This window comes from Hypanus sabinus, chromosome 8 (genome assembly GCF_030144855.1).
Source record: "Hypanus sabinus isolate sHypSab1 chromosome 8, sHypSab1.hap1, whole genome shotgun sequence".
Classification (NCBI taxonomy): Eukaryota; Metazoa; Chordata; class Chondrichthyes; order Myliobatiformes; family Dasyatidae; genus Hypanus; species Hypanus sabinus.
Genome location: NC_082713.1, coordinates 151,335,866 through 151,359,657, shown reverse-complemented (window position 1 = coordinate 151,359,657; position 23,792 = coordinate 151,335,866). Strand labels below are relative to the sequence as shown.

Genomic DNA, 23,792 nt, shown 5'->3' with positions numbered 1-23,792 from the left:
GAGCTTCCAAAGCCATTTCAGAGAACTTGTTTGTCCAAAAGGAACAGTCTTTAGCTTTGCTTTCCTTGTACGCATTCTCTTCTGTCAGCAAGCAGAGTGCCCTCCCACTTAAAAGGCTGTGTAGTGCAAGCTGCAACCCTGAGTCATTATTATTGGGTAGACGGCATCTGCTTCATGTGAAACATTTCTGTGACATGACCCAGCAGCTGCAACACACGTCCCCATCCCCTTGGCCCATTTCTGGACACAATTGGATATCTAGGTCACGCCTGTTATTTCTCTTTGAAGTGCTGCAGAGAATAGTGTTTTTTTTTAGCAAAAAGCTTGTTTTATTTTTCAGAAGACTTAAATAATAAATACTTATTCAATACTTATGTTTACAGGTGGAAGCAAAATTGATAGACAAGCTGGACAGTTTGATGTCGGAAGGCAGAGGTGATGAAACTTACCGGGAGTTGTTCAACAGCATGTGAGTCGTAACCTTCTTTTGCTTCTTTTACTGAAGTTGATGGTTTTTTAGAAATGTTTTCACTTTGAATTATTTACTGTTAGGTGTACGGTTTGCATCTCATTTCACTGGGGTCCAGATTCCTCGATGGAGGAATGCCGAAGCACCAAGTTTTGATTGCTGCTTCATGTTACAAGCCGAAGCAGGGAATTCTATCAATTTGGTGTTGAAGGAGAATTCAGAAATAAAAACTCCAGCAGAAGAAATATTTTGTATGCTTTTGTTTTAAAGCATTTTAGGTGGAGCTCGTCTTGGGTGGGAAGGACAGCTAATTCTGAGCAAGGTTACCTAATGTCCAAAACGAAAATCATGCCCTCACTCCACCTTCCCCAGCAATAGGAAAGAATGGACTTGCATTTATAATTGACACTTCTGTGCTGGCAGGTATCAGAGGTGATGCATTTTCCCAAACTCCATTGCTGGATTTTCAATTTGCATTTTGAGCCTTCTCGATGCAATTAATATATTCATACCAGCACCTTTCTCAAAGGTCTTCATTCTTCCATGCAAGTGGACTGCACCCCATAAGTTTAGGCAGCTGTTGATTTTATGCAATCTGTTATCAGGAGTGTTATATAATCTGGATTGGCACTTACATTCCTTGTACTCCTCCCAATCACCTTGCTGTGCAAAATAATTGCTCAGTGTCATTTGAGAGATTACACTAGCCCTAGCACACTTCTATATTTATAATGAGTAGAATATTTAAATTCACGAAGGGGAAATAAACACAAATTGTAAATAACTACTGTTTAGTTCATAAGGAGTTAATACTCACTTGAATATTCTGGCACCTCTGGGCACCTTACACATTTCAACCAAGAAGTGCCCTTCCAGCAGAGGCCTGAAGGTTAGGCTCAGGAGGAGGTTTGGAATTGGAAATGGGGGAGATAATACAATGTGGAAAGACCTACCACTTACTGCTCAAATGAGAGAGGCCACTTCCCTCCAACAATAACAAGGAGATGGTCCGAACTTAATGTAAGTTGGATGATCTGGAGGCATCATTTCATGTCATTTGGAAACAACAAGATTCAATCTCTCCATATTTCTTTTAGAGCTCTCTGCATTTAAACTGTATTGTCAGCTCTTATTCTTAGAGCTTAGCTATATATAACTCAGGTTACTTCTGTAGGTGCTGAGGAAGCACTACTGCAGATTCACCAGTCAGTAGCACCTGGCTTCATTAATGGGCATTTTCAGCTGAAATGGGAATTTTAGGAGTTAAAGACTGTGGCCATGAATATATAAAAATGGCAGAGAGGTTGAGCTTCATTGTATTAGACTTCAAAATACAAAGCTGCTCAATAAAGCGTCTCATTAATCCATCATTAAATACACTCATGATCTGGGATTTGCCTTCTCATTGGTACCATTGGGAAGGCAGTACAGGAGCCTAAAGACCCACACTGAAAGTTTTAAGAACAGCTTCTTCCTCTTCACCATCTAATTTCTGGATGGTCCATGAATATTACTTCACTATTCCTCCTTTGCATTATTTACTTAGTGGCTTGTAGTAATATTTATGTCTTGCACAGTACCACTGGCACAACACAACAAATTTTATGACCTATGTTAGTGATAATAAACCTGATCCTGATACTATTCCCATCTGCTGCCAGTGGTTAAGACTGGACAACTTGTTTCCCGTGCTCTCAGAGCAGCTCCAACTTGAAGGAGCTGAGAAATGGATGCACCTTCTTCACACTGGCACAGAGGAGAAAATCACAAGGTGGTGATGGTGCTCACCACTGAGTTAACCGTAGGGAGCACCATCACCTCTGTGTGGAGGAAGACATTTTAGAGAAAAGATGATTCTCCCCACAGTGTTAACACCTGTGCAGGAAGGCATTTTGGAAAGAGGTGGTTAAGATAGAAGGTTGCAGTATCAATTAAGTGTAAAATTAGCCAATCAGTATTCGATAATTATTGATTAACATTTGAAGCAGTTCTATGCTATTATTTGTATGTGTAGTTTCAAAAACATAATACCTGTTTTACTGACTTTTTTGTGTTATGGCAGCTTTCTTCTCCACAATTCAAAAAAAAAATCATCTTTAGAAGAGGTTCTTCTCTCCGTTTTTTAGAGGTTATACACTCACGGAACACAGAAACAGGACCATCAGCCAATTGCATCCGTACTGACCATTTTTGCCCATCTGGACTAATCCCATTTGCCCATATTAGGAACATATCCTTCTGTGCCTTGCATATTTAATTGCCCGTATAAACACCTTTGAAACATATTGACTGTATCTGATTCAGTCACCTTTCTGTGCAACATGATCCAGATATTAATCATTATCTGCAAGGGGGGAGGGGATAAAGACTTAACTGGTCAGATTCACTTTTAAACCCCTTCAAGCCTGTGCCTTTATGACAGATTGTGACCATCTACCCTATCTGTACCTCTCATGGTCTTGTATATTCCTATCAAATCACTGCAAGGAAAATAGTCCAGCCTTTCCAAACTCATTCCCCTTCACTGAAGTTATCCAGGCAATGTTCTTCAGAACCTCCTCAGCACTCTCTTCAGTACAATCACATACTTCTTTGACAGCTATATTGTACCACTTGCTGCTGGAGATTTTGGTAATGATCAACTCTGCTTTGAATTGCTATCAATCTCTAAATGTTACAGCCTGATTTTTTTCTTCTTCTTTTTATTTTTCTGAATTTCATGCTCTTAATAGCTAACAGTTGATTTATTTTTCACAGACACTTACTACTAATCTGCAATACCCTGAAATATCTGCACTTATCTTCCTTCAGAGGCCATGCACAAAACATTATCCTTTCCCTTTTTCTTGGATCGTTTTTGCATTGTGATTTTTGCATCCCATCCTTCTGTAAATCATGTAATTTTCTGCCACCTACACCAATTCCACAACCAGGTACGTATTCTCTTCTCCACCTCTCACTGTCTTTTGCAGGGGTGTCCTCTTCTATCATACTCTGCTGGTGCTGCTGCACATCTGCTGCAAATTTACCAAGGAAGACTTATTTTGTACATTCACAGCAGATGTTTACTCATCCCTCCCACACTACCGTGCAGAGTTCCAAACAGCTATGGGCTTTCTTTTGTGCACTGATTTGACAAGCTCATGTGTTAATATGGATTAGAAAAGCCACTTAATTGACCTTTCTAAAAAATGCTTAAGCCCCATTAAGGCATTTTAATTGATAATTTTAATTATTCCAGATTTCTCCTGACCTCCATCACCCCTGCCCCTCATCTTTGCACTATCTCACCTATTTACTGTCTTGGCTATTGTGTGCAGCACTGACTCTATAGACTTGTAGATAGAGATGTGGTAAATTCTGCAGATGCTGGAAATCCAGAGTAACACATACAAAATGCTGGAGGAATTCAACAGGTCAGCCAGCAACTATGGAGATGAATAAAGAGTTGACTTTACTTTGGAGGCGTGGTAAACAGGATGGAGCATAGTAGTGGACTCTGTGAGGACCTAAACTGACAGGAAGGATCAGGCAAATGGCAAACGAAGCATAATGGAGCGAATATAAAGTAATGCACCTTGGGAGAAACAGTGAGGAAAGGTTAGGTCTACAGGAATTTGGAGAACTTGACAACCTGGATGAATACATAAATGTTTGAGACTTGTTAATGAAGCATAAGGAGATCTTGGGATTCATAAGTAGAGGAATGAAGTACAGAACCTAGAATGTGAACTTGTATAAAATACATATAGCAATAATTATATCAATTCTAGTCACCTCATCTAAGAAAAAGATGTCAAGAGCCCAGTGAGGGGCAAGAAAGATTTACTGAAGGGTTTCAGAGAAAAGAGGGATTTTCATCGAATGATTACATTAGAGAAGTTGCCGCTTTTGTACCTGAAATAAATATAGCTGAGAGGAAATCTGATAGAGGGTGATTTCAGGTTTTAAACAAGGTAAATAGAGATAGGAGCAGGAGCCATGAATTTAAAGAGAAGGTACAGGGGAGATGAGAGAGAAAGCTTCTTGGTGTAGATATTTGTTGTGATCTGAAACTCACTGCCGGCCCCTGGCTGACTCTGCTGATTTTGCTCCATTTATCCGTAGGTTTTCAAAAGGGACTGAGCTAAGAATATGAAGAGAAGCAATTTACAATGCAACAGGGAGAGCACAGGGGAATGGGACTCATGGGTTTTGTTCTACAAAAACTAGTATGAAGTTGAGTGGCCAAATGGCCTCTCCTGTGCTGTAATTATTCAATGACCTCATTCTCTGATTTGATGAGTTAATCACTCTGAAGAAATTCTCTCACATCGGCTTTAAGCTGGCCTTTTACTAAGATATGACCCTTTGGTACTTGACAGTTTTGTTTGAAGTCAGTTCCAAACTTGGCATTTTGTTCCATTTGCAATCTGAGTTTGGCAAGCTGTAAATAGTGGGTTGCCACAGGAATCAGTACTGGGCCCTTAGTTATTTGCAATTTATATTAATGACCCAGATAAAAAGACAGAGTGTAACCTATCCAAGTTTGTTGCTAATGCAAATCTGGAGGAGAAATCTTCTGTAAAGAAAATACAGAATGCACGCAGAGGTACATAAGCAAGTTTAATGAGTGGACATGAAGGTGGAGTATAATGTGGGAAAATATGTTGCTTCCCAAAGAAAGCAAAGTCGAAATCAGGAGGACCCCCACCACCTAGGTCATGCGCTCTTCTCACTGCTGCCATCAGGAAGAAGGTACAGGAGCCTCAGAACTCACTACCAGCTTCAGGAACACTTCTTACCCCTCAACCACCAGGCTATTGAATCAATGGGGATAACTTGATTCAACTTCACTTGCACCATCACTGAACTATGGACTCACTTTCAAGGACTCTTCATATCCTATTCTCTATTTATTGCTTAATTATTATTATTTTCTCTTCTGTGCTTGCAAAGTTTGTTGTCTTTTGCACATTGGTTGTTTGTCTGTTTTGCCTGTCCTGTTGGATGCTGTCTTTCATTGATTCTATTATGATTCTTGGATTTACTGAGTATGCCCACAAGAAAATGAAACTCAGGGTCATACACAGTCACATAAATGTACTTTGATAAGAAGTTTACTTTTAAACTTTAAAGTGTTAATATTTGGGGGTATCTTGGTGTATGGTTGTAGGAGATGCAGAGAGTGAATCTGCAGGTGTAGCAAACAATTAGCAAAGCTGGTCTTTTTTGGTAACTGGTTGAAGTACAGAACCGAGGGAATCGTGCTGCAGGAGCACTGGCCTTTGATGAGACCTGCCTGGATTAGTTTGTACTTTTGGTTTTGGAGCCAAAGGAAGATGTGTTTGCACTGGAGTTAGTGAAAGGTAGATCAGTTAGATTGATTCATGAGATGAGGGTCTTGTTTTTCAAGGAGAAAGAGAGGAATTTTGGATTTGAGAAGTGTCTGTACTAGGGTGTGCAAAATTCTAACATGAACCAATGGAATGGAGTGCAGAATTAGGGCAGATCATTCCAGAGTAAGAGGTCAGCTATTCAGGACAAGTGAATGATTTATTTACAGGGTGGAATATAAGCCTTTGGATTTTTCTGCATCAGTGGGCTGAGGAGACACAAATGTTATGTGTTTGAGATGGAGATTGATAGATTTTTCAACATAAGTAAATTGAAACAGCAGGGAAGTGATTGAGGTGCAGGATCAGCTGGGATGAATGACAGTGCAGCCTCAAGGAATCATTGGCCTACTATGGTTCTATTCTGGTTCTGGCATCCTTCAGCAGTAATGAAATGCATGCTACCTCCCCACCCTTTGACCTAGTATTCAGCATGTTCCTGAACAAGCTAGCTGGGGTAGCACGTTGCAGCCAAGTTCTCTTGGGCTTGTTGGTCAGGAAGTTGGGACCATTGATGTTTTTTGTGCTCAATAGCAAGTACCCACCAGGTTTTATTAAAGTTGCTAGGGAGCTGGTTTGTTTGCACAGTAGGGTTTAAGACATCTTCATGTATGGAAATAGCAAGCCTGAATCATTGGCTGCAATGTTCACAATTGGTTAGACTCAGAGCAGAAACAGCAAACCTACCCATAATGGGGAAGGGAGAGGAATATGTAGCTGTAAGGGAGAAAAGTAAGTATGATGTTTTATAATTTATTTTAATTTTTAAAATGTTTAAATCCTTCCTGGTATGGTTGTGTTTTTTTTAATTGTTTTTGAATATCAGGCATTTACAGATGTTCAATCTCTAACTGCTTTGATACTTGTTAAACCTGAGAGATTGTGGCTTAACCAGTTGTCCAATGGGTGGTACAGTGGTTCAGCAGTTAGTGCTGCTGCCTTATAATTCTGGTTCAGTACTAACCTTGGGTGTTATCTGTGTGGAGTTTACCCATCACTCCCTGTGATGATCTAAATTTCCTCTGGCTGCTCTTTGTTCCTCCCACATTGCAAAGACACACTGGCAGGTTAAAATGGATGCTAATAATTACTCTTACTGTAGGTTAATGGCTGGAAGCTCAATGGCTTTGGTGGATGGAAGGACTGTTTCCTGTATCATAAGATGCAAGTTAAAGAAAACCTGGTGATTTAATATTCCACTTAATATTGTGAAATTGTTTTACTGGGTCAGAACCAGCTTGCCTGGAAAACTTTTATTTCCCTTGGGGTACAACTCCACACACAAGGTGACGGGCTTGTGTTTAACTATTAATGGAGTGGTGGCTGTGGGTGGAGGGCTGAGGTGCAAGCAGCAAGCTTGTTCTTAGAAACTGTTGGTCTAATGGGCTGCCATTGGTAAGGAATAAATGGAACGCAACTGGGTTGGTCATTGTCATTGTGGCCGTAGTGCTGGTCATTTTCCAGCTTAGAAATAAACCCCTGGACTCAACTTGTCTGTGCTGATTAAACTAGTCCCATTTGCCCGTGTTTGGCCCAACTCACTCCAGACCTTTAATCCATGCTACCTGTCCAAATGTCTTTTAAATATTGTAACTCTTCCTTTCTCTACCGCTTTTGTGGGCAGCTTGTTTCCTGGACCCTTGCCCTGTCATGTCTACTGGACCCTTGTTGTGCTGAAATTTGTATGAGGGTATTTTGTGTTTAATAGTGGCCTGCCTTATTTACTGAGGTTGTATCTGGTTATCTAGTGCCCCGATGCCAACCTGAATGCTGTTTCCTTTGCACTGGAGGAGTCATGACCAGCAGGGTTTAAGGCTCAATGCTGAAAGATGGAATTAGGACAGGATTAGCACAGACCACTGAATGGTCTCCTTCCATATCATCAATTTTCATTGACCCTATGAACCAAGTTTCTTCACTATCCACACTGAGTGCAAGCAAACACCCTCTCTCACTGCTGCTTGGGCTGAAGGACAAGTAGATGAGATGATACTGAATTTGACTGACCTGCAAACTGTGAGGTGTGGCAGAGATCAGTAGCAGCAGCCTAGGATGATCCTAAGGAGGAGATACTGCAAGTGTAAGTAACCTCAACCAATGGCAGAGCAGCCCCGGGAGACTTTTGAAAATGTGTTTGATGCCACAGGTGGTCGCCGAGTTGGATGAAGACGATATGTATTTCTAAGTGTTGTTCGTTTTTCTGCTCACTGGTCTGAAAAATGATAATTTTTGTTTACTCTGAGTTTTACTAGCTCTGTTCCCAGAAACTGTGCTACTTAAAGAGCCACAGTAAAAGTGGATTATTTATGCACCAAAATCTGAGATCGTCTCTGACCTGAACCGTGTGTCTGACAGGGCTATTGTGCTCTGGGAGACCTAAGTCACTGTCGTCTTAATCTGCTTGTAGGCGTCTCGAGACATAGAAATTTAATTTGTTGCACTGCTGCGGACATGATCTAGGGTAGCTTTATGGCCGAAAATGGTGGCTGGGGACCCATTTAAATGCTAATTAAAATCTGAGGTCTAGTGTGCTAAAGCACTTGGAATTGCATGCAAAGTTGCTTTACTGCAAGTAAGCACAACTGCATAGCAACTTCAAAAAGTGAAAAGTTGTCTGAGGTAACTTAAAGGTCTCTGTTATTAACTATATTCAATCCCAAGATGTGGGCCTTGTTGTCAAGGGTGTAGTTCATTGTCATTCCCTAACTGTTGTGCAGGAATTGATGGTAAGCTGCCTCCTTTAGCCACTACAACCATGTGCTGTGCATGTGATAGGTATTGTCTCCTTCAAGCATCTGACCTCATCTTCAGACTTCCATTTGGATTGGATGTTCATGTAGCTGTTTGTCTATCCAAATTCAGCGGTAGGATTTGTTATAACAATCTGGAGCTTCTGGAAGGAAATGAGATGATAAAAAAAGATGAAGAAACAGTACTGAAGCTTGGGACTTCTCGTCAAGCCAAAATGCACAATGGCACACAAATCCTGTGATCCAATTACACGCAGTTGAGTGCCCCATTTAATAGTGCCTCTGTGATGTTCTTCTGCAGGTTGCTGCTGGGTGACTGTCTGTCCCAGTTGATGTGTTAGCAATACAATGGATGTTGTTTGGGGAGGGGTGGGGAAGGAGTATGCATTCTGAACCCTGAAAGGCAACTACATGCCTGCTTTCCAAATTGCAAACAGCTCAGCCAAATGTGGGAGAGCAATAGGAGAAGCAGGTTGGAAAGGAGTAGAAATTACTTCGTTGTTTCTTTAACACTTACCTTGCCTTATTTGCCTTGAGTGGGCAGATTTAAAATCGGGTCTTTAAATATTATTTGCAGTGATTAGCAACTCAGGTCATGAAGGAACAATTTCTGTGCTTAAGTTGAATGTTTTTGTTTCTAACAAGAATTTGTGAACAATATATGAAAGTTTTGTCATTTATTTATATGTTGCATTGAATATTTATCCAAGCAATTTTGTCAAGGGCTTTTTTTTTAGAAAATATACCAGAAAGGGGAAATAAATAGCTCATTTTCATTAATTCACAGATTCACTGTATTCCTACTGTGTTTACAATTCGAAAAAAGTATGTCATCTCTTATATAAGCCCAATATTAAGTATTTTCTGATAATAAGATGAAAATGCGGGGTATTGTAATCATCAAATATAAGCTAAATAATAAAACAATTATTTAAATTACTGTAGAGTTTTGTGTCAAACATTTTAAAAGTAAATTTGCCTTTGACAAGAGGAATTTCTAAGATTAACGTTGATTCCTTAACAGTAGCTAGACTATGATTTGGTAGAATTGTATTTAATGAATAGTTAAAGTAAATGTTCATGTCAGCCATATAGGAGTGGTATATTCCTACTGCATATTTACTTTTCCCATAGCAATTATGCTAATTTTACTTTTTTAAAAAAAGCGAGCCAGTTATAATGGCAAAATAAGCAAAGAAGGTTGTAGCCATGACAACATACTTTTGACGCAGACTGCTGCTGAGGAGAATCTGTCGCTATTGCTTCTTTCATGGATAATGTACAAATTCATTTGTTTTGCCAATGCTTCCTGGATCTAGAATACCACTTTTTGGGCCTTACCCTAGGTAAGATATTGCTATAATTATATTTTTGCAGGTTTTATTGTGATGCAATATAATTAGTGAAATACAAATTAAGTGGTCTAACCTATTACAGAAATAATTATTACTGTGTAATGTGAGACATCAGCGAAATGTGATTCTGGGCTCGTGGTAGCATTGCACTTGTTTTGGATAAACCAGGTCAGAACACTGACAAATTCCTTTCTATCTGCAGCCTGCTGAAAAAAATTGAGAGAGAAACCTGGCGAGAAAGTGGTATTTCTCTAGTAGCTACTGTAACTCGCCTAATGGAAAGGTTGCTGGATTACAGGTAAGATCTGATAGCTTTTATTTCCTCTTCAGGTTCAAAATTCTAAGAGATAATAAAATTGTGTTTTTTTAAAAAAATAACATTCAAGCAGCAATTTAGCCTGAACTTGTGTATTCATAATAATGCGCAGGAGCTGAGATTCGTGCAGTTCTTTTGAGTAGATCACCCCTACCTATCTGTCTCATGGATTCTTGCAGTATTTTATAAATACCTAGTGTACAGTTAGAAAAACATATCTGACACTTTCTTTAAAGTGTAAAGTGTTATAGATGCATATTTTTACCAAACACAGAACAATTTTCCTTATCAGTGTGAATGTCCTCTTAGTATGCTAAAAGCTGCAGGGATCATTGGTAATGTGAATAAATAGTAATTGTTTTCCATTTGCAGGGACTGCATGAAAGTGGCGGAGGTGGATGGCAAAAAGATTGGCTGTACAGTTAGCCTGTTGGTCAGTATCTTTTTAATTCCACTGCTCAATCTGGAGTGAATATAATTTGTGTGTAATGGCTGTCTACCAACATTATTGAATGTTGAAGGACATTTGTACTTTAGATTCCCTTTTCAATTTAGTGGACTAGATTTCTTTCCCCCCAAGGAGTATCAACATGGTTACCTGTAAAGAAATGTAATGAACATCCTCTGCACAACTGAATTTCTGTTCACACCAGCATTATACAGGATAATACCAAGCTGTGGTGTGGTGACTTGCCTCAGCGAAGAAAATGATGTTTCACATGCAGCTAGTGCACAGAGAAAACTGCCTGTCAGACCTGATATTGATCTAGAGGGGATTAGGGAAATGGCACAAAAATGAAAAGTGTTTTTCATAACTGTTGAATGCCAATGATGCCCAGCTGTGATAATGATGCAGTTTCTGCTTGCTCAGGAGGCATATCCCATCCTACAGTCGCTCTTCTTGGTTTGTTGAATTCAAATGAGAACCCGTGAACACTTTAAACTTCAGGCTTCTCTTGGTTGCAAATCTGACATTTGTTGTGAATTTTCAAGCCGCCGGTATGTCCCACCGTTCAGAATGGATCGTGTTGCCCAGGTGACTGTTGGAAGTTCTGTCTAAAGGAAAATGTGTGGTTTGGAAATCGGCTAGCTGAAAATCCGGTGAAATTTTTAAAAATGTATTATTCCTAGATTTTTATGATTCTCAAACTATCTGCATCCTGCTGTTTTGAGGAAGTAGTAGTGTGGGCCCACAACAATAAATCTGAAGGAGAAGGATAAAGGAAAATCCTTAACCATTTAAAAGGCATAAGATCCACTAAACGTGGATCCACTGAATGCTTCGCACCAGTCTGTGAACCTGTCTTTAGTGAGTTGCCCTTGGTTCACATTTGCTTAATCCAGCATGGCTCTCTATTGGAACAATATACAGTACATCTACTTCATTTTCAATATTGGTGGGATGAAAGTATTGTCTCTCTGCAGGTTACAATTATACTTTCTGAAGTGGATCTCCCTTCTGCACACATATTTGTACATCTGTGCACCAATCTCAAATAATCTGGTCAGGGATGTTAGCAATATTGGAAAGAAATGCCTTATGGGTGGAGCAGCATCTCTGGAGAGAGAAGCTGAGCTAACGTCAAAGATCAATGACCTTTTATCAGAACTGAGGAAAGTTAGAAGTGAAACAAGTTTGTCCAACTTCCTTTCTTGGGAATTTACAGTTTGGATTCTTTCCACTTTTCTCCATCTTCAATGCATTGTCGTTGGATAAAAGGAAAAAGGATTAGCCATTAGCAGACTTGATGGGCCAAATGGCCGAATTCTGCTTCTCTGTCTTATGGTCTCATTAACATGGAACAATGATTCTGTTTCTTCACAGATTCTCCCTGACTTTAACAGGGTATCTAGCATTTAAAATTTTTTTTTACCTCAGCTTCCTTTATTTGCAGCACTTTGCTCTGGGACATGTGAAAGCCAGCACTAACGCTGTGCTTGTATTGCATGTAGAGGAAACTTTAATCTGTTCCTTACTGGTGCTGCTGTGGAGAACTATCATCTTTCCCCACATTTAAACTATATCTATAAAGATATCACAACCCGTGACAACAGAAAAGCATACTGTCCTTTTCCCTCCCATCCCCACATTCACAAGCAATCAAGCATCAATTCATAACAATGAATGTATTTATTTTTGATAAATTTCTTTTATTTTTTTTAAAGCGCAGGATTGCAATTTACAGTTGTACTTAGTCTATGCCTTTTTTCATAATCAAAATTTTTAGCAAAATCACTGCAGTTTCTCATAGCAAACCTATTTGTGCTCATTTCAACAACCACTCGAGGATTTGAGGTTATATCTATTGACCTGAATTTTGCCGGCTGAGAACGATAGAAGTTATAAATAATGTTCTGGATCTCATGATGCTGAGTTATAGGGAGGACTATAGATTTACTATGGAAATAGGATGTTTCTGACTTGTAGAAAAATCAGCATAGGGACAATTCTTAAAAATAGAACCCTTATGTAACCTGGGAATTGCTTGTACTAGTGAAAGGGCTGGTAAATTGTAGTGGAAAATGCATCTTTTATTATTCTTTACATTCGTTTTATTTTTGATATTTTTTATCAGAACAGACAGACACATTCTAGAGTATTGGATGGCCCAAATGTGAAATGCTGCCATTCTCCTATTTTAGTGACTATTGGAGCCTCTCAGAATATCACACTGATAATTGTTTAGAGTTAGACTTGAGCAAGAAGATCAGTACATGTTAATATTTTAACGAAATTGGTATTAATGTTTCCAACCTTTTGTTTGAAGAAACTGTGAACGGTAATGAAAGGAAGGTAGTTTGTTGAACTTTGTAGATTCTTGGGTGTATGTTTCTATTAGATTCTTTTATAAACTTTTCAAAGTAAGATGTGCTTGTAACTCATTTCACATTTACTTTCAGAATTTTTATAAGACAGAAATTAATAAAGAAGAAATGTACATCCGTTACATACATAAGCTGTATGATTTGCATTTAAAGGCTCAAAATTTCACAGGTATGTTATTGCTTAACTTTGAAGGCATATCTCCATTTCTCTGTACAAAAATATTCAGATGTATAGCTTCAAGATTAAGGGGAAAATGTAATTTTTTTTTAAGATCATAGACTCCAGCAGAGAATATTGATGCTGCATTTTACATAGAATAAATATTGTTCATGTTGAACTGAAATGGCTGGTTTTCTTCTTTGGTTAAGGGTGGTATTTAAATGAAAATCATTGTTGTTTTCCATTATTGTAATGAAGCTGGTTTTGATTGAAAGTTGCGTTTGGTGAGCTTGAATTATATCCAAGTTGATATCTGAGGCAGTGACAGATCCTTCCCTGAAGTGCAGCTGAAACTCCACTTACAATGACGATGGAATCTTGTCCAAAGCAAAATTATTGAGATTTAGAATATACAGGACAGCCAGTTGAGGTTCGGGGAACTGGAAGCTGATCTTCAATTTGCATGTCGAAAATGTGTGATGGGGTAAAAGCAGCAAAGTTCTAGGAAGGGTAAAATTCTCTGGAGATATTAAACATGGAGGTAAGAAACGTCTGGAAGAAAGCTTTCAATGGGGTGAAATGAAGGCAGGAATTGTTAGTTGCAGAGGTGGAAATAAGCATTCTGGTTACAAACTTTGAAGTAGAGTTTCTCAGCAGTCCACTGGAGGAGGAAAGCATTGATGCTAACTCTCCACAGTGGTTGAAAAGTTTAATGTGCTAAATGTGTTGTCAACCCAGTGAGTAAGCAGGTGTTACTACTTTTCCTGATCAGGATTTTTGATATGCCTGTCCCACTGTTGAAAATTGTAGCTTTAACATAAACAAATTTCATGAAACAGAATAGTCCATTTCATTATTTGAGTTTTTCAGCCTCCCTCTGGGTCCTTAGGAATACAACCATTTGCCATTTTATTCCTAATCCTGCTATGGCCTCTCAGGCATATCCCTCAAATAGCCTCAGTACCTTCCCTCCAGTAACCCCCCCTTGACCTTTTCAATTGCCATGCTGATCACTCCCTCCATCCCATGATGACTTACCATCTTGTCAAACCCTCATCTTTCCCATACATTCACTCCAGCATCTCTGGGTGTGTGCTGCTTGTCAATTTCATCAACTGACAGGCAGAAAGTTGATGAGGCTGAATTCTTGCTGTTAAATTCTGCTGGACCGCTGCATCCCAGACATTACAGAGATTCCCTTCTTGCCTGGTAGCAGCTCTACCATCCCATCCCACCTCCAGTGAAGTTCTTGCATTGTTAGCCTCAGCTTGCTAAAGCAGTCAGGAAAGGGGATTGCACTTCAAAAAATAACCAACCATTGTTGCAGGAAAGTGTACAATTCAGTGGCATCAGAATATTAAAAAATATAGCGCAAGTCAGCAATTAATGTGACTGAAAGACAGTGTATTGGTACAGAGGCAGGCAAGGCAAAGAAAGAACTTAAAGACCATATGACAAGAAGAGCAGAGAAAGTAGAGGGAAATTTTCTAGAAATGTGCTGGTTAGTGCAGGGCATATAGTGATGGACCCACCAAAGGGCCTTGTGAATGTGGCATGGCACAGAAGGTGGAGTGAACTGCCATCTACTTTTTGCAAGGAATAAAGATGGATGAAAGTTATTATACTGGTTGCATACATTATATGAATGGGTTAGATCCAGGCACTTGTTATTCTGGCCAAGAAATTTGTACTGAAAATGGTGATGTCATAGGATGAGAATGCATGCAGTATTGGTGTTTCGATGGACAAATCTGAGTCAGAAAAGTGGGTAAAAGTTATATCATGTATGAAGAGTGCAGAGCTTGACTTGAAGAAGGGACTAAAGATTGCAGATGACAGAGTGACACATTTTTAGTTTTAGCCCATTGAGAAGGCACTCTGTTACATAACTTGGTTACAGTTGAATTAATTTATTGATACAAAGATTTGAAATTCACTTGTAAATTACGCAGATAGTAGAGTCCTTAGCAAGTAACAACCAGTCCATTGGTTAGGTCCCGTTAAAGCAAATAAATTAGAAAATAACCCATATTTATTCTAATATTTTTAGGCCTTATTGATATTTGCAGCATTTTCTATGGTGCATTTAGAAATATATTTGGAATTTTGAAGGTTTGCTACGTTTTTTAATGCACCATACTATTTACTCTAGAACCATTTTCACTTGCCGGCAAACTGTAATTCATGATCGGGTTATTAACCTTGTATTCATGGAGTGAAATGAGATGGTTCTTGGCCAAGTCTCCCTTAAGAGCATTGATGCTGCAATTACCTCCAGTTCTTCACATTCTTGGCTTGGTGTAATAATGCCCTGATCTTTCTCATGGGCAAAGGCTGCACAGCTTATGAGCTAAATAAACATCCTGTACATTTTTAACTAGCATATATTAACATAAGCAATTTAGATAATGTACTTTAAAAATAATTCATTGTCTAACTTAGAGGCCATTTTTATATGTCTTTCTGTACCCACGATGTACCCTCTTGTACCCAGCAAATAAAAAATGCAAAAGCAACAAATTTTCCCACCTAACAGACAAAACACATCAATATTACAACCTTCATTAATTTAATTTTATATTATGAAGTGTATTTTTTGTAAGTTCACTCATGGTTTCCCATTGTTGATATTTGTTCAACTCTATTCTCTATTGCAGAAGCTGCATACACTCTGCTATTGTATGATGAGCTCTTGGAGTGGTCGGAAAGGCCACTGCGAGAATTCCTTCATTACCCAATGCAGACTGAGTGGCAGCGCAAGGAGATCCTCCATCTTACCATCATCCAGAACTTTGACAAGGGCAAAGTAAGTTCAGCAATTGCAGCCAGCGTCTGTCTGCTAAGCTTAGCTATCTGCTACTGTGCTTAAACTCGACATGCTGAGGGGCAAAGCAAATCACAGCGTTCACCTGCCCCTTCTCTTTAATCCTTCCATCATTCTAAGTTCCTTCATTTGCACTTGTCTTCAGTCTCTTATGGTCTGCTGATAGAAAGAGATTTGTGATAAAATAGTATATATTTGTTTTATGGTTTAATTGTGTTGTTTCGATTCAATTGCAGCTTTTGCATATTAGTTTTTTTGCTGAAGGGGTGGTGAAAGCTGGGCTTTACAGAAGCTAACAAGACAGTTGTGCAAACTGATCATAAATTTATGCATTTAGCATGGCATTTTCATTAAATTAAATTTACATGTATTCCTGTGTAGGTGTTACAGAAGCAGATTGTTATTGGCATCCAGTATGTCTCATCATCACTACTTGATATTTTCAACCAGGATGACTTTGTTCTGTTGAATGGTCACCCTATAATTATAGTCTGCTTTTTGCTATTATGAAGTCAGAAGTCATTGGGATTTATAACTAGAGAATTTTACGACTTGTTCACTTTCAAAAGCCAATAGCATTTAAAAATGTACTTAAATTTCAGTAAATAGAATATCTAGCAATATATTAGGCTTGGGATAAGATATGTTGTTAGTTCAAACCCTTCAAAATATTTAACTTTGTATTTGATTTTGTGGTATTATTTATTATTTGTGAAAAAATATTGAGTGCATGATCACACCAAGTGTTTTATTTTTGATTGCTCTATTTACTATCGCCTAGCCTGTTAGCAGCTTCTTCAATTAAAAAAAATTCTGATTATCATTTAAAGAAAGTATGTGCAACTTGTTTATTTTGAGATAATTTCTAATTTGAAATTATTCCATCGGATGTAATTATTGGATTAGTGTGTTTTGATGTCATTTCTTTCATATTGTATGCAGTTATCAATTATCTTGATCCTCAAGGTGTCTTAATTGTAATCTGCTGGCCATGAATTTGTTTATATCATTGGCTTCATTTGTTTAAATTTGTGAGTTTAAGCTTTTGAAAAAGCACTGATTTTATTCTTATTTCGTTGGTAAATCACTTGTAAGACAATTCCAATAATAATTGCAATGTTCTTTATAAAAATGTGTAATTTTGATCAAGCCCGTTTTTGACTGCTTACATAATTTAGTCCTGATTAGTTAATACCTGGGTGAATCTAGTCAGAATGGTGGCTGTATTATTAATAATAAGTAGGGTCAATCCATTCGTAAAGTTAGTATGACTCTAGCATCAGTTTCGGATATTTGCAGGGAAGCCTCCTCCAATAGTTTGATCTGGATGATTGAATGCTTATGAATTTTAAGGCATGCATACAGTTAAATAAAACCAGCAAAATCAGAGGCGATCTTTACAATTGTTGGAAATGTTGATGTATCATTTCGACTCTGGCTTCTAATGTTCAAAAGGATGAAAATTAAAAATAAACTGGAAAAATTACTGTGAAAGAAGGGTATAGGAATCAAGTTACATGCCTGTGAAGAAGTGGTCATAACGCTTCTAGTTATGCAGGTCTTTTAGTGTAGGCTAGGCAATGGATCATTAAAACAGATAGTGTCGTTCATTTTGCCACAGCCAGGAAAAACGGGTGACTGCATCTGCCATGATGCTTCCAATTGAGTTATACTGCTTGCTGATCATCCCGGCGTGGTAACATTTCATGCAGTACCTGATGAGCATGACATACTGTGATTAGGGAGACTCTGAATGATGCTACAGCACTGTAATTAGTGAAGCCTTCACATACCATGCATACCACAGTCTGATGGCACTGCCTCCCTTTCAGAAGAGGCATCTGTGCAATCTCAAGTCATCTGCAAACTAAAAGTGTGCGTGGCTCTGTCTTTAAAGGAGGTTTTGGGATTGTTAATATTAGGCCATATATAACCTTGAGTGCAGTGTGACCTATCTTCCATGCTCCAATGAACCTTTGTTTCTGAAGTTCATAGGTTTGTGAGGATTTTGTTGAAGTGTATTATTGGAAACACAGGGAAAAGATTCATAATGCAATTTCTACTCGGTGGTCCCGGAAATGTAGGTAGCAGCAGAAAATTAAAAACAATCTTCTAAAAATAGCTCACGTTCTTCATGGGATATTCTCACATTGCCACTAAAAACATACTGGTTAATATTTATTATCCTAAACACATTTCGTAAATTAGTGTGAACTGTGTAGTATGAAATGCACTCTAAGTCAGTGTGCACATTATAAAAGGTGTCACTCAGCCTTGATTTTAATTTTTCAGTGGCTCAAGTCCAGCAATAAAATGTGAGCAGATCATAAGCCTGATGGAATTTTGTTGACGAACGTGGGAGGTGAATAGAAGCTCATCTTCAGGGTATAGCAGTTTGCCTAAGCAAAATGGTCTGTTTTGTGCATTCTCCCAGGATCTTGAACTTAGTGCTTTATTGTGCCACATACTTTGGAGTACGTGGGGGTTGACCAAACCAACATTTTGCCCCCATTCCCACATTTGAAATGAAGAAGGAATCCTTGCTATTTCCCTGAAATTCACTCTGAATGTTACCCTGACACAGCAGATTCTCTTTTATGAATGGAAGCAACAATGGCCTACATGATTTGGGGAATAATAAGAGGGAAGAAAATGCACACCTGAAGTGTATTTAATATTTCAGTAATATTTGAGTAATATTGTAAATATATTTTTTGATTAAGCATTTTTGATTCCATAATACATTACAGGTTATGAATGGCATATGTCATTATGCCACCATGTCACAAGTGCATGTCTCAATAACGTTCAAACTAAACATGCATGAGTTACCCAGGATCCTTTTTTTTATTAGTTTAATTACAAAACACAACAATCATATGTACTTCAAGGCTGTAAGGTGACCATTTCCTCAATTAGAATGATTTGACTTATCAATTGAAATCATATTATTTTAACCAAGCTTTGTGCTTGGTTACAGCTCCTTTATAATAGGATTTCTTCTTGTCATGTCTTCTTAACCTGCAACCTCACTTGTATCAGAAGGTTGAGCGTGTATGCATCATCCCTTAGTTTAAATGTTGACTGCAAGTAAGGGCAAGGTAGTTGTCAGTTTGTCAATCGAGATCTCTTCACGTTATGATGTTGATCATGTTCATTTCTGAAAAGTTTGGGTTCCGATTCGGCACCCATTTGCAGAGTAGCCAGATCCCAGTTGTTTCCCAATCAAGTTCTTGAGGGTGAAATCTTTCGAGGTGATGCACAAACTTTTTTTTGCAATTCAAATTTTTATTAAACTTTAAACTTCCAAAGGTGAATAGGGAATTTTGTATACTTTAATTCATTATTTGATATGGCTAGGCCATGTTCTTGAGCTAATTTTTTTTTTAAAACTGTAGACTCCAGCACCTGCTGTTTTAATTTAATGTCCTTTTGCCATTTGATGTAAATTACAGTATCCTTTTATCAAATGGCATGGTTCCACCATCAGAATCAGGTTTAATATCACTGGCATAAGTCATGAAATGTGTTAATTTTGCAACAGACGTGCAGTACAATACATAATAATAGAGAAAAATATTGAATTACATTAAGTATATTCTTTATATTAAGTAGTTAAATAAGTAGTGAAAAGTAGAAATAAAAAAAGTAATAAAAAGTAAATAAAAATAATAAAAAGTAATAAAAAATAATAAAAAGTTCATGAGTTCAATGTCAATTCAGAAATGGGATGGCAGAGGGGAAGAAGCTGTACCTGAATCACTGAGTGTGTGCCTTCAGGCTTCTGTATCTCCTTCCTGATGCTAGTAATGAGAAGAGGGCATGCCCTGGGTGGTAGGCATGGATGCCGCCTTTTTTTTGAGACATTGCTGAAAAGACTTAGTTAAACTTTTGATTGTTCTGGCATATTTGCTCGTATGGAAGTAATCTTTTTTGTTCAGGATGTGAGTATCACCAGCAAGCCCAAATTCAATAGATCTTAAACTGAGTGGTTTCCTAAACCATTAGAGAGTCAGTCTTGAAACCCTGAGTCTGGAATTGCATAACATTTTGTAAACTGTTCAAATGTTTATGCCCACTGACAGTTTTATGATCAACTTTACTGATGCCAGATCTGTAAATCTAAAACTGGTTAACCTTAACGTTTTGTTGCCCTATTGTGGTAAATGATTTGGTGTAACTTGTCATCTCACTGAAGTACGGAAACCACGAGGAAGGAAGAACATTTTTTGTGTTCTTAGTTATATAATTATTAAATTACTTTTTGCAAACAAGCTAATGATAATGGAATACTTTATTGTAGGCTTTGGGAGAGAGTGATCCCAAAGTTGTCACCAAAGTCAATGTCTTCTTGATTTTTAAAAAAGGGTAAAATGGAAATGTCTCTTCGACTGGTTTTCAGGAAGAAGACGTATCGGATCAAAAATGTTCTCTAGCAGTCTGATTTACAGGAGGCAAGAACTGCCAATGCTAAGCCCAGGAAAAAAGTACTAAATCTACCACTGAATAATACATTCTAAACATTTGTTGGCAGTGTGACCCATGTGCTATGAAATGTGTCCAAACCACTTTGGCACTAGAATGCAAAACAGCTGGAGGACTCAAATATCCAATGGGGAACTATATAGAGCATAGTTTCAGTTTATTACATAGGACATTTTTCTTGAAAAGCAAGATGCTATGATTGCTTTACATTTGGAATATAAGCAGAAATTTCTCAGCAGATCAGGCAATGTCTTTGAGGACAGAAATGAGGTTACTGTTGCAGGTTTGTGACCTTGGCTAAGAGGTTATCTAGCTAGTCAATCATCAGCAATGTCCTAAAGTATTAACAGCCTCTGTCTTGAGTGTTATGTGTCTGAAATTAAAGCAGAAAAATCCAGGCAGCAAATGTATAAAAAAAAAGGAAGTTGTCATTTTAGGGCAGCAGAAAGTTCATTGAAAGGAATGTGTTTCTCACTGCAGATTTTTGGTATAATAAGCATTTTACAATCATATGACTGAGTCTGAAACCATAGCTAATGAGATTCTGAGCTTCTATCACCAGCTGCATTCCACTCGGACATCAGTGACTTCCTATAAAATATTTTCCACACCTCAGTCAATTGGAAGGTTTTCATCTGATGATTATCGGAAACTGGAGCTGGGGTCTTGACAGACAGCAAATGTCAGGCATTTTTGCTGAACAGCATGGGAACCAGTACAACACATCACAGGGCATGTCACTCATCCTGTGACCACACCATGAATGCACATGGTGGTATGGTCACAAGATTACAGCTCTGCCAGCTGGTGATATGGAGGTGTGACAGAACTGTTTTGCTCTGGTGAGTGCAGTCCTCAGGATAACAAAACTTTTTCATACATAGCATCCAATATCTTTCAAAGTAAGCTCCAACTTCCAGTTGGCAGGTTCCACTAGCTGATACAGATTGTCCTTGAGTCTTCAAGGACTGGTAGCTCTTAAGAAACAGCCCTTGAGTACAGCCAATGACTGACAATGCTGAAAGTGACTGGGGTTTTGGCACCAAAACACTCTCACCTTTGATGTTGTGCAGTTGGTTGACAGATTGGCTTCCCATTATACATCCTGGTTGATTTTGCATTCCATTGACGTGGTGGAATCTGGAGTTTTTATGGTGACTTTTAACCCTTATATATGAATCTCGGTATTAATAGAGTACAAAGATGGACTTGTTTTTTTCTTTTTTAGTGCTGGGAAAATGGGATTATCCTTTGTCGTGAATTAGCAGATCAGTATGAGAGCTTCTACGATTACCGCAACCTCAGCAAGATGAGGGTAAAGTATAATTTAACTTTTAAATCCCAAATATAAATAATGCACAGGAAGTCTGTTTAGACCAATATGATTAAAATAAAAGTGATTGTAAGCAGCCTAATTTCTATATTCTTTCAACAGATGATGGAAGCTGCTTTCTATGATAAAATAATGGACCAACAGCGTTTGGAGCCTGAATTTTTCAGAGTTGGGTTTTATGGAAAGAAATTTCCATTCTTCCTCCGAGTAAGTACCTCATATAAACTGCATGTGATCTAAAATTAGAATATTCATTTGCCAAATTTACAATGTAAATGTGAAAAGGTAATAATTAAAGTTTAGCAAATGTTTCATTTGTTAAAGTTTTTGTTAGGAAATGATGAGATTTGACAGTATAATAATTGCTGAGAGAAGAGTATTTGTCTGCATATTTGAAGTATTGCATTAATGTGACGTGTGGGATGATCAATTCTGAGTTTGATATGTAGCAGAATTGGGGGGAGGGTACGCAGTGAATGGAGATTCGTAGGTATTTTCCCAAACATGAGACTTAGCTTTATAATTACTTAAATCTTTTGACCAATTTGACATGAGACGCAATTTCCCCCACATGATCTTAAAATGCAGATTCATGTTAAAAATAATCCTAACTTGCACCAATTTCAAAGCTGATGTTTTTCCACTCCTATCAACAGAAAATGATAAGCACAATAAAGATTTAATATAAGTATAAATTACAATTAGTTGTGCTTTCTTTCCAGTAATAGTATGGCCTCTCACATTGTTAATAGTTTTCAAAATGGAATTAAAAGCGCTTCCCCACATTCACTATCTTCCAAACCTTGTTACCACTAGTCAGAGTTGCTGCCATTCTTGAGGGATATATTGTTCACTGTTAAAAATAATCTCTGTGACAGTTCTATAAAAGTTTCATTGAGGCATCTGGAAGACTTTGTGTTTGAATATGTGTAGTACACCTCTGATTTTTTTTATTGTCAGAGCAACATTATATGCATAAAAGAAAAACTTCAATTGACACAAACTTCACTACCAAGTGGTTAAGGAAATGGCAGATGAACTAAATAATAGTTTGCATCTGTTTTCTCTGTGGAAGATACTAGCACTATACCAAGCATTTGAGTGTCAGGGGGCAAAAATGAGTGCAATTGCTATTACTAGGGAGAAGGGCTTGAGAAGCTGAAAGGTCTGAAGGTGAATGAGTCACCTGGACCAGATGGACTGCACCCCAGGGTTCTGAAAGAGGTGGCTGGGGAGTCTGTGGAGGCACTGGAAATAATCTTTCAAGAAGCATTAGGTTCTGGCATGGTTCCAGAGGACTGGAAAATTGCAAATGTCATTCTATTCTTCAAGAAGGGGGAGAGGCAGAAAGGAAATTATCGGCCAGTAAGCCTGACTTTAGTGGTTGGGAAGTTGTTGGAGTCAATTGTTAGGGATGAGGTCTCAAGGTACTTGGAAGCACATGATAAGATAGGCTGTAGTCAGCCTGGTTTCCTTAAGGGAAGATCGTTCCTGGCAAATTTGTTGGAATTCTATGATGAAATAACAAGCAGGATAGACAAAGGAGAATTGCTGGATAGTGTGTACTTAGATTTTCAGAAGGCCTCAGCATTAACTTGCTATTTTCAGAATTTAACAAGGTAAGGGCCCAAGAGACGTTTGGAAAGATTCTGGCATAGATGGAGGACAGGTTGGTAGGAGGCAAAGAACAGAAATAAAAGGTATCCTTTTCTGGTTGTCTGTTGATGACTAGTGTTTTTCTGCACGGTTCGGTATTGGCACTGCTTTTTATGTTATATGTCAATGACTTGGATGACATGTTTACAGATGATACAAAGATAGGTGAAGGGGCAGTTAGTGTTGAGGAAGCAGAGAGGCTGCAGAAGGACATAGACAGATTAGGAAAATTATCAAATAAGT

General features: G+C 38.2%; 1 protein-coding gene across 1 annotated transcript in view; it reads left to right on the top strand.

The window, feature by feature from the left end:
* dock4 (dedicator of cytokinesis 4) overlaps positions 1-23,792 on the top strand; it is a 370,374-nt gene that overhangs the window by 265,264 nt on the left and 81,318 nt on the right. Inside the window, exons 32-38 of the mRNA XM_059978246.1 lie at positions 384-469; positions 10,152-10,247; positions 10,638-10,698; positions 13,167-13,260; positions 15,909-16,057; positions 21,789-21,875; positions 21,996-22,100. Of these exons, the coding sequence (XP_059834229.1) occupies positions 384-469; positions 10,152-10,247; positions 10,638-10,698; positions 13,167-13,260; positions 15,909-16,057; positions 21,789-21,875; positions 21,996-22,100 (678 nt within the window). The remainder of the gene's footprint in view (positions 1-383; positions 470-10,151; positions 10,248-10,637; positions 10,699-13,166; positions 13,261-15,908; positions 16,058-21,788; positions 21,876-21,995; positions 22,101-23,792) is intronic.